This window comes from Melanotaenia boesemani, chromosome 12 (genome assembly GCF_017639745.1).
Source record: "Melanotaenia boesemani isolate fMelBoe1 chromosome 12, fMelBoe1.pri, whole genome shotgun sequence".
Taxonomy (NCBI): domain Eukaryota; kingdom Metazoa; phylum Chordata; class Actinopteri; order Atheriniformes; family Melanotaeniidae; genus Melanotaenia; species Melanotaenia boesemani.
The window spans coordinates 26881442-26893432 of record NC_055693.1 but is presented as its reverse complement, the minus strand read 5'-3'; the positions used below and the strand labels follow the sequence as shown (position 1 = coordinate 26893432).

At 35.3% G+C, this 11991-nt stretch overlaps 1 protein-coding gene and 1 long non-coding RNA gene across 2 annotated transcripts in view; both read right to left on the bottom strand.

Moving 5' to 3' along the window:
• Positions 1–1361: 1361 nt before the first annotated feature.
• pth2ra (parathyroid hormone 2 receptor a) overlaps positions 1362–11991 on the bottom strand; it is a 71612-nt gene continuing 60982 nt past the window's right edge. The window contains exons 12-13 of the mRNA XM_042002595.1: positions 3456–3497; positions 1362–2308 (exon numbers count right to left, since the gene is read on the bottom strand). Coding sequence (XP_041858529.1) covers positions 1922–2308; positions 3456–3497 — 429 coding nt within the window. The 3' untranslated portion in view covers positions 1362–1921. The remainder of the gene's footprint in view (positions 2309–3455; positions 3498–11991) is intronic.
• LOC121650843 lies at positions 9181–10516 on the bottom strand. Its single transcript, XR_006012346.1, has 3 exons — positions 10503–10516; positions 9644–9649; positions 9181–9291 (listed from the first exon to the last, which is right to left on the bottom strand). It is a non-coding gene; the product is annotated as an uncharacterized LOC121650843 (long non-coding RNA).

Below are 11991 nucleotides of genomic sequence, written 5' to 3'. Positions count from 1 at the left end.
TGAAATTGTTACACAATTTTTGCAGTTTGTCAGTGAATGGTGAACCTCTCCCCAGCTTTAAAACAGAGAGGCTCTGCTTCTCTGAAATCCTCATTTTTTTCTCATCTAACTGACTTGTTGCAAATTAACCTAATTAACCTCCAGGGTTTTTTTATTTGGCAAATTACTTTTCGAGCCTTTTGTTGCCCCAGCTTCAACTTTTTGAGATGTGTTGCTGTCATCAGATTCCTAATGAGCCCTTTTTTTTGTTTTTTTTTTACATGAAATGGTAAAAAGTCTCTGTTTCGACCTCTGATATGTTGTTTATGTTCTATTTATAATGAAATATGGGTTAATGAGATTTGCAAACCATTGAATTCAGCTTTTATTTAGATCTTACACAATCCAACTTTTTGTAGAATAGGGTTTGTAGCACTTGATGCTTCGAATAAGTTAAATAAGAAAAAGAGTACAGCACTTTCTGTTGAATAAAAGAGGATGCATCAAAATATAATAATAAAAAAAAATTCCATTTTGTTTATTGTTGTGCTTATATAAACATACAAACTTTTTTTATATTGTAATGTCTTAATTATTTCTCCAAAATTCACAGCTAATCTGTAAAAATAAAAAAGTTTCATTTTTAAAGTTTATAATGGAAAACATTTTTAGATCCATCATTTTGTGCTTCATATTCTTTTTAAACCCCTAGCTGCCACTGTGCTACATTAACAGAAGAATAATTTATTATCTTATGTCATTTCTACCAACAAATACACACTATTTTTGCACTTTTTTCAGGATTTCTTCCGATTTTAAGATCAACTGCATGGAAAGTATTATGTGGCATTTCCATGGAGCTCACTGTTGGTTGAAAAATAATAATTATAATGACAACAAAAGAAAATAAATATCTTGAAACACAAAATCTTTGCAGAGGTCTCCATGTAAACATTTGTGAATTAATGTCACAAAAGCTCAAGCTTTGGTATAGCATGTCTGCAATCAGATGTCTAAACAGAATTTTCCAAAAACATACAGTTTTCTTTTTTTCTGACACCCATTGTCCGTTAAATAAAGGTTGTGGAAACACCGTCGTACACTACATCTATTGTAGATCCAAACCACTTGTTTCAAAAAACAAAGTTTCATCACTTCACAACATTTCAACTTATTTTTTTTTCACAGTAATCATGCTACTTGCGCTGCCACAATTTTCTTACATCAGACTATTTTTTTTCTCTTATGTATAAAATGTCTCTATGTGCTTCTCTTTTAATTGTAGCTTCTTAATTGTCTCTGACTTTGTAAACTGGAGCAAGGCAAAGGCAGCTTACAAAAATGTTTATCATGAAGTCAGACTATCATTGCTTTGCACTGCATTTTTTCTTGTTTTTTTTTTTTTTCTTCAAGTCAAACCTTGAGAAAAACCTCCTGGGGCTTTTGGATAATGAAGGGTATCATGGTGTTTCCCCCCATGAGAAACAGCGAAGGCCCTTTTGTTGACTCAAGCCTTTCATCTCTTCAGTTTCTCGCCAACATGCCAGATTATGCTCCTCTAACTTTTGTTTAAATGCCAGCTGTTTAAATCAACCGTCACCAGCCTTCAGCACTGGGTCTCTTGTGTCATCACATGTTGAGGATTTTAACAAGCTTGCAATGTTTGTTATCAATACCTGCAGCTCAGGTTTGCAGCTTGAATCTAAATGTAAATCACAGATTTTTCTTGCAGACATTCCTTCATTTTGGTTACTCCTACTGGCACAAACACAAACAGGACCATCAATTGCATTCATTATCATCGCTTCTCTATCTGACAGTCTCATTCATGTTGAATACAGTCTGATTTTTGGTTTGTTTTCTTCCATTTCAGTTTAAATTACATAAGAAAGTAATGGGCTGCATGGTTCCATCTGCAGTCTCTCTTGACTTTCGCTAACTGCTACAGTGTTTCTTCCTCATCCTCACCTGTAGCACTTATATTGAGGACTGGCAGATTTTCCTTCAGTGAGATATCATCCACTCGCTTTGGCCCACTGTCCTCAGGTTCCTCAGGTATGGATGGATCTGAGTTGGTGATTACATACCCCGGGAGGGTGGTGTGTGTGTTGTTCGTGGGCGGACCTGAGCTCCGGTAAACGCGGCTGGAAGCCAGCGTGGTGGAGCGTGTGGAGAGCCCACCACCAGCCAGGTGCGACTGACTGCTGGTGCTGTTGTTGTTAAGACCTACAACCACAGAGCCGTAACGGTAGCGACCGCAGACCACTGGCCCTTCCCACTCAAACGCCAGGTTCCAGCGTGTCCATGTTTTCTTTATTTCTGTCTGGACCTGTAACAATGTGAGGAGGAAAGACAAACTAGTAAAAAAAAGAATTATACCACAAACCTAAGATATATTTTGAGTCATTACTGCTTCAGTTTGGTTGATGTATTTGCAGTAAAATATTAAGAAAAATGTTTGTCTCAAAAGGGATTATGTTTATTTTGTTACACTGCTAAGAAGTATAGCAAGCAAATCCTCTACTGAGACCATGGTCCCTGTTCAGAGTTTGTATCTGTGCTACATTATTTTATACGCATTTAAGCACATGGGCTGACATACAATTAAGGGAATGCTAAACAAAAATATTGACTTTGAATCGATGAGTGCGACCCAGTGTGATATGGTTCTTAACATTTCTTAAACATAAATATTAATCTTTCTTTGTAAGGGAAGACAAGTCGTTTTCTACATATATTTAATATTGGACCAGATGATCACAGTACTTTTTGTACAGCAGAAAAATAAATAATTTCTTTGCCCCATTAGACTTTATTTGCTTTCATATACAGGTGTCAGTATTGATGGTAAAATACAGTCAAACTGTCTTTTTTTTTACTGCAGTTCAACAGATTTAAAGTATTGTGTCACAAAACCTGCCACCCTCTCAGCCACAATGCAAGCTTGTTAACATTCAGCAAACAAAATCTTATAATTATCTATATTACTTTTAACTTTGCCAAGATATTTTCGAAGGTGTAGTTGGAAAATGTTTATAATATTTACATCTTGTGTGTTATAACTTGTCTGTGCTAGCTGTATTAGCATCAAGGGGTTTAGCATGACTTTCCACCAGGCAGGAGTTCAGCTGTGTTGTACTACTGCTGCACTTAATATAAACTTGACTGATTTTTGTAAAATATTTTTTTCTTGTAATAAAATAAAAATAATTCCAAACACTAAAATGCACTAAATCTTTCAGTGTAGGTTTTTGGACACGTTTAGTATTAAACCTGACAAGCAATGATATGCGCACTAATCTAATTGGAGGATGTAACAAATGGACCAGCTTACACACTTTATAAATGATGTGGAGATTTTTATGTTACCACATTAAAAAAAAAAAAAAAAAAAACAGAATTTTTTTTTTTTTACTTTCAATTTTTTCAGTGATAGATGTCATTTGAATAATAATAATGAAAAAAAAAACACTCACCTCTCCATTGCAGTAGCAATAGATTATAGACACAAAGAAGCCCTGAAAAGAAGAGGTTGACATGTAACTTGAGTCACAACTCAAATAGTCACAATCATCTATCAAATCCTCTTAAACATGAAAAGTACGAACACTTATCTAATAAAGATGCCAAAAAGGGTAATAGAAAAATTTCCCATGGTGTTACGAGAGAAGGAAACTATCATCTCAGGTTCTTTCTGTTCTGACCTGCTTCACACTGTGTTCCAGCTTCACAGCGTGACAGGAAAAACTAAAGCAAACGTTTCTTTGAAACGGTGGATTGCAGACAGACGGGAAGCTGTCTGTTTCTGTTTGTCTGCATGTATAGTCCATTTATCACTCCTGCTGCGGAGATTTTAATCTGTTCATTCAATCACATCATGGATGTTTGATCTGCTTAGATATCATTGTGTTTTGTTTGCATGTATGTTTATGCCTCTATTTGTATGAATGTATTGAAAGTCTCTTGGTTTGATTATAAGTTTTCTTCTACGTCTTTAGCACATTGGGTTTACGTATAATGAAATGTACTATAAAAATATAAATGCCATTGCTTATGGGAACAAAAATTCTCTACTCAAAAAGAATTTAAAAAATAATTATGTGATGTAAAGTAAGGTATACTACCACATTTGTAAATTATTGGACATCACTTAAATTAATGTTAGTCAGTGTAATATCCCCTGAAGGCATGGATACACAGCCTATATTGAGTGTTTGGAAAATCTTTACACACTCGATGGTTAATCAATAATGTCCCTATAAATACTGTTTATGGTAATACCCAAATAATAGTAAAACAGGAAAACTAATAACTAATAACTTTTTTTTTAATATGACTTAACAGTTCTACTGTTCTTAAAATAAATTAGCAGAAAGACGATAGCTACACTGAGCACAAACACCACGGTGCTAGTGTTAGATTACTAACACACTTACATCGATGGTCCTTAACCTCAAGGTCGATACACCTTTAAAATGACTACGTCATCTGATTGGTGCTATTTTAATAGAAAACCTATGTCTCCTACTTTAGTAATGCCAAGTTTAATAAATAAAAAGCATTAAAAAAAGAAAAAGAAAGAACAAAAACAAAAGTAAAGCATTGTTTATATGGAAAACCATGTCATTTACTCAATTTAAAGGACAGAATATATATATATATATATATATATATATATATATATATATATATATATATATATGAGAACATCTCTTGCTGAAGGAACTTGAACATTTTCCACAGTTTCATCACAGTGCAGATGCTCTTGTATCTGTACTTTATCTTGTATGAAAAACACACTGTGCAGATTTAAGGGCACAGCAGAGAAATCACACATTCTCATCACACAAACTCAAACCCAGTACATTGAAGTCTGCACTTGCTTTACTCACCTCAAGTCTACACAAGTCCAGACTTCAGTTCCATATAAACTACACTTAGCATCTCTTCTTTTTCATTTTATAGTTGAGACTAACTTGAACTTTTTATAAAGGTTAACTTTGCTGTTATATTAAGTTTTACACACAAGGGAATAAAAATCCTTTTTTAACATTCATTCAAAGCCTTTTCTTTGAGTTAGAAAATTTTTTACACGTCTTTTTAATATTTGAGTACCGGATTTGAGTTTAATTGTAATTATTTCACATGAGCAAACAAAGTGCTCATTTCTAAAGAGTTTGCAGGTGCTTAGCGAGAGACATGAAATGAATACTTCATTGTGCTGATTGAAGAGTAAATCTCTTCATGTCGTTATTTGGCTGATGTTCAGGGGTGCTATGTTCAGTTTTGTGGATCTACAACAAAACCAACAAAAGAAAATTCTGTGAAACTGGGTGGAGAGGTAGATCCTTACCTGTGGAAAATCCACTCTTAATTTGGTGTTGATGTACATATTTAAAATGATGAATTATGACATTAGTTATAGCAGAAGAGATATTATCCCTGTGATCCTCTAGTTCTTTGTTTAAATGTTAGAATGGGCATTACTTTATTATTCATTGTTGTTCTTTGGATTTATTATGGAAACTATGTACTGTAAAAAACATTCCTAAGTGGAAGGCTTGTCCTATGTTTTTGATGCTTTTAATTACATGGTAATAAATCTGCTCATGGTTTGTTGGATGGAGTGATGTTGGCAATTTTTTAAATTTATTTATTCTTTTTTGGCTCATAGGGTGAATCAGAGTATTTTAATAGCTCATTATGGGATAAAATTGTCTTTTTGTTGTATCTCTGGATGCAATTCCAAATGCAAAGGTAGTGGCAGTGCGACACATAAATAAATCACATCGACTTTACCCCAGAAATATCAATGTGATTTAATTACTTGAGGGTTTAATAAGTTCTTTCCTTTCCACCTGACTGAATTCCTGTAGCCATCAGTAAGAATTATGTCCATGCCATCTGTGGTATAATTTAAGTAGTATTTATGTATGGTTGATGCATTTTGATTATATTTATTAATGAGGTGACATCTTGCAAAACATGTAGGGGATTATAAAACTTAAAATGAATTATAACCTATGTGATACCTACAGAGTACATATGAAGTCGGTGTAATGTTTTTTTCTTTCTGCTTTCTTGTTATTGTGTGTACGCTTAATTTATACTACATATGGTATATGGGTTCATAGATAGATATGTGTGTAAAAATAAAGAGAGAAAATGAGAAAAACAAGGCTGTTGAGTCAGTTTTTAATTCATTTTTTTATCTAACCTAATGCTGAGACAGGTCCTTCATCATTGTTCCTCTTCTAATGGATTGTACCAGCATCTGAAGATAGAACACCTTTAATCTTTGGACAGTTCATTCAGTCTAAAAGAGGACTTACTGTACTCATTTCCAACTCTATATCTTTCTTCTTAGTGGAGTAGGTTTGCATGATTCACAGTTCAAAAAAGTCTCTTTATCTCGTAGAGGCTCTTCATGCAGCCCCCACAGTTCATCTCTTGTCCAAAGCAAGCTGTTTGAGCACCCCTCTCTCTCACCCTTTCCACCTTTTTTTACTGTGGCAGTTCAGAAAGCAAAGTGCAAGCTCCTAGGTGGCATAGATTCTTATCTTTGACTGGGAAATATAGCTTATCAAATCTACTCATACACATTCTACCCTTAAACTGATATGAAAAATGGAAGTGGAAAGAATCACTGTCTTCATCAGCAAGGATCTTTTTAAACTTCTTGTTAGAGACCACAGGACCTGTCATCTAAAAATTACTTATAATTATCTAGAGATCTAGCTCACCTAAAGTCATTAAAGAAATTTAGATTCAATCTCTTCAGATTTTACCAGCAAGTCATCTTTTTTCTTCCTCCTCGCCAATTAAAAAAAAAAATGTAATGGCTCAAGAAAGCTGTATTAAATAAGTAAGTCATTCATGACAGCTCATTTAGCAAATGGTTGGATGAAAAAAGAAAGTATGAAAGTAACACTAATAGTAATCTGTTCTGTACACAGTTTTTAACAGTCAATACTACTTCATATGAACAATAATGAATATTTATTTGACGTAATTATTTATTAAACATACAATAAGCCAAGATGCAGAATTGAGTGACAAAGGTTTAGATCCTGTGGCTACACAAGCCCAATCATTACCCCTCCACCACCGTGCTGTGCAGCTGGTGTGTTGTGTTTGTGCTGGCATGCTGTTTGGTGTTCTATAAATATGTAGTTCAGCGTTTTGGCTAAACATCAACAACAACAACAAATACCGTCCCCTGCAAACCCATCCAAAGAAGCCAAACTTGATCTCTTGTATGAACTTTAACATTTAACATGTTAACTGTGGCTTGTAGAATCTGAAGCTCTAGAAGCTCTTGGGATTTTCGCAGTATCTCTGAGCACTGCACAGATGAACTGGAGCGACCTTGCTGGGATGTCCATACAAATTAGCAACTGTCTTCACTTGTGAATAATCATTGTCACTGTAATGTGATTAGAAATGTCTTTACAAGCCTTCTAAGACCGATGGTAGCTTTTCTAAGATCACTGGTGTTGTCTTTCCCCCTTGAGCTTTGTGCTAGCAGAGACCTAAATGCTCCAGATCAGCAAACTGCGAAAATCCCCCTGCTTTTACAGACGTGCTCGTGCTAAAGACTAATAATAATAATAGACTGGATTTATATAGCAGTTTTCAAGGCACTCAAAACGCTTTACATTTAATTCATTATTTATTCACAGATTGGTGGTGGTAAGCTACATGTGTAGCCACAGCTACATTTGGGCAAAATGAGACAAACTTGGCCAAGAAATTTGCACCAACAGTCTTTCCAACCACCACCAGTCATTCATTCACATTCTTCTACCAGTGCTGCTAACGCTGGAGGGAAAATGGGTAAAGCCATTCTACCCTTGTGTCATTGACACAAGGGTAGAATGACAGGGATAAAAAGGGGTTGGGACCATCAGCCCTCCAGTTTTTACATACCAGTACTAAAGTGGATTGGTGAATAAATTGGATTTAAGTAGAACTTTTCTTTACTTGTTGACAACTAAAGTGCTTTTTTATATCACAAGTACAGACAAGATTGTCTCATAATATTAGCAAAATCTTACAAACAGTTTGATTGCTCCTGATTTTAAAAAATAAATCTGATTTCGGCCTTGTAGCGTTGTGTTTTGATCTCAAAGAAATGAAATGAGTGTGACCATTTTTAATTGTATTTTGCCGTGTTGGCATGGGCTGTGCCAAAAGTACATCTTAGTGAGAAAAAGACAATATCACAATAAGTAAATTATAACTTTCAACTTTCAAAATATATGATTCAGGGACAAGAAGGGAATGGGGCTGGATCTTTACAGATCATTATTATTCTCACAAGAGGCCTGTTTCAAATAAGGATACTGTTTTTTAAAAAATGGTTTTAAACAAACAATTATTAGCACAAATGCAACATTTTAGAAAGGAAGAAAGTTAAAGCTCAAAAATTCTACATATAGGAACAAGTTTCAGGGGTTGCTTTTTCTTTTTTTCCGTAAAAATAATTTTTATATTCTTTAATGGGATCAACCTAGAAGTTGAGTTAATGTTGAAGCTTGCTACGCTTATTTTAAAAATATACATATATTATAATTTTTATATTGTTTTCATTTGGGAGTTTGGTTAGATTTCAAACTTTGGTGTTAAAAATACATGCTTAGGGTAAGAAAAATGTTAATTGAATTTTTTATGACAATTTGATTGACTGAAACTCCAAAACCTTTTATTTTTCCTTGCCTTTTCCAGTACCAGTGGCCATCAATTAACCTGAACTGAGCCTGCTGCAAAGAAGAGTTTTTGCTTTCCTGCTCAACCGGCTAAGAAACACCGTGCCTCTCCAGTATCCCTCTTTCATTTCATATATTTCTGTGAGACCAGGCTATTTTCTATTGTATTGATCACTCATTTATTGCCATTAACAAAGGATCTCACACTTGAGGGACCACTGTCCTCCATGTTGTAGGTGCTCCAGTGCTCCAAAACACCTGATACAAATTAAATGGAGCTAACATCTTGTTAAGTTCTGCAAAATGACCTGTTAATTTGTGTTAGGTGGACACGGAAAAGCAGGGAAACATCTAGTGTCCCTTAAGGACCAGAGTTAGAGATCCCTGCCATTAACAGATAGCAGCTTGTGTTAGTGTTAGCTGTACTGTTAGGCCTGGTACCACTGACATGCAGTGAGGTTCATGGCTGGCGAGACACTGACTCCTCTGGAGTCAGATTTACAATAGTAAGAACTGAAAAGAGCATCTTATTTCAATATTCATCCAACAGCATGCAACTACTGGAAATGCTTCATATCCCATCAGCATTCCCCTGTCAGTTACACTCACACACCCACTGTTGCCAATTCTTCAGTGAGAAAAGTAGCTATTGGCTGTCCTAAAAGTCGCTAGAAGTCACTAAATGACGTCATCATCAAATGTGTATAATAGCCTGGTACATATAGTTGTAATGGAGGCTGCCATGGAGAGAAATGTTGTGGGAAAGGCAAAAATTAGCAAAAAGACAAGCTAAAAATGTTTTAAAAGGTAAAAATAATAAGAATGATATATAAAAGAAAATTCTTCTTAATATTTTCTTTTTTTGTAGTTTAATTTTATTCAGTGTAGGTTTTTTTTCTAATTATAAGTCTGCAACATTTCACAACACTTTTAAATTTCTAAATGTTTTCCTTCACACTCATCTTTAATCCCAGCGCGGGATCAGCCAGCAGCAGCTTTGTACGTTTTATTTTCAGTCTAGTCTTGAAACAGAGGTGATCATCTCCTGCTCTGAATGCAGGAAGCTGCTGCTGCAAGACGACCAAGCCTCTTTTGATTGCTTTTGGTCTCCTCATTGAGAACAGCAAACTATATTCATTCAGGTCAGGCTCTAAAAGTCTCCTATAATACCAGATTATCGCTAGATTTGTCGCTAGTCGCTTTAAAAAAAAAAAAAAAAAGTTGTTAGGGGGCTCTGAAAACTCGTTAAATATATATATAAATATATCGCTAAGTTGGCAACAACTATGCCCCCTTGAGGTGAGGCAGAGTACTGTTTGCCTCACCTGCTGACATTTATCTGTGCTTTATTGTACGATAAACAGGAATAATTCTCTCGCAAATACATTAAAGACAATATACAGACTGTATATGGTGTATAACAAATATTTCTGTAAAGTTCATGTTGGCAAAATACTTAGGAACAGAAACGAGCATGTCAGTCAGAGGTAAGGCACAACTCGCCACTGCCTCTCCCGGAATTTCTGCCCTGTATTTAATCGTGAAATACTCAAATTCTGAAATGTTATCTAATAAAATGTCAAAAACATGTAGAGTCATACTGAAAATGCATTTTTAACACAGATCAGTGGAAAATATTCATATTTATTTTTTATGTACTTTTTTATCATGACAAGTGAGGCACTGCCTCTCCTGACTGTACGTCACTTCCTGGTACACACGTAAAGTTTTTTTTAATCTGATGAGATTTTTTATCTGTTTGAGACCTCACACATGAGGAAAAAAAAATCAGACATGTAACAGTTTTGATCATACTGTGTGTGGTGTGTTCAGATAATCTCATCAACACACATATATTGATTCTGTCCCGCAACTGATCTACAATCTAGTCCTCCAAGCCAGAAATCTCGTGTGACCAAACGTGATCTGACAAAAACGTAGAAGAAGAAAGATAGCAACAACCGGAAAACAAAACACCCAGAATGAAAGAGGATATACCGAATGAGAAAAAGGTTGTCTTGGGACTATTGTTAATACAAAATCCATACTGAAAAATAAACAGACTGCAGACATTGTGAACAGTTTATATCCTTCCTTGGTCCCCAGTGAGCTCGCTCTCTGATTGGTTACATTCCGTTCCATGTCACCATCCACAGAGTCACAACTCAGGCGTCATCGGCTTTCCACACACACGTGAAAATATTTGGTCATAAATATTAAACATGTTTAATATTTCAGATTGTGGAAAAACGGGCAGGACCCGTTTTGGAGCGGATTATCAGGATGAATTCACTCGTAACACACCTCAGACCAAAGGATAATTTCATAGGAAAATGTTGTAAGACTTAAGATAATCGGGCGTTTGCCATCCTTGGTCAGGTAAGAGGTAAAATCAGAACATAAACAGCCCAATAATCTTTATGTGTGTACCAGGCCTTAGCTCATTTACAACTGTAATATATGATTTATTTCTTTTTCTGAGGCTTCCTGAAGCTTCTGTTAAAGTTTCTGTAAAATAAATAAATACATTTTCTAATATTGTAAATAAATGGCGTATTTTACAGTGCATGATAAACTTGTCATATGGTCTAAAATGAAATAAATCAACATCGCTGTGTTTTTTATTATTGTTGAATCATTTATTTGAAGTGAAAACATGCGAAAATATTATAAACAAACAAGTTTCTAACGTTGCTTAAAATCCATGTAACTATGGATTTGATTGGAAACTTGACAATCACATCAACTCTGCTTCAAGTTTATTTTAGTACAGACAGACATTTAAGTTAAAGTCTGTTCTGGCATGGAAGAACTTTGAAAGAATAATTCGTACTTTAACACAACCTGCCTGGACTGCTCCCTTTCATGCCAGATGTGAGCTCATTTATCCAATTCTGTCCTCCCTTTGTTGGCTCCCTGTGTGATACAGAATTGATTTTGAAATTCTCCCTCTAGCTTACAAATGTCTAAATGGCCTTGTTCCACCCCTACCTTTCTGACCTGCTTCAGCCTTTTGCCCTTTCTGAATCCCTGAGACCTGCCAATCAGCTGACTTTGACTGTCCCGGGGTCAAGACTTCGGGCTCAGGGGATCGGGCTTTTGCAGTAGCAGCTCCTAAACTTTGGAATAAGTCACCTTTGAACATCAGACAGGCCTCTCTCTTCCTGTTTTTAAATCTTATTTCAAAATGCATTTTCCCTCAATAGTTGTTTTTCTTTGACTATTTTTATCTGCGTGTGTGTGTATGTTTGTGGTTATGTGTGTGTGGTGTGTGTGTGTGTTTACATGTTTGTATGGTCCTGTA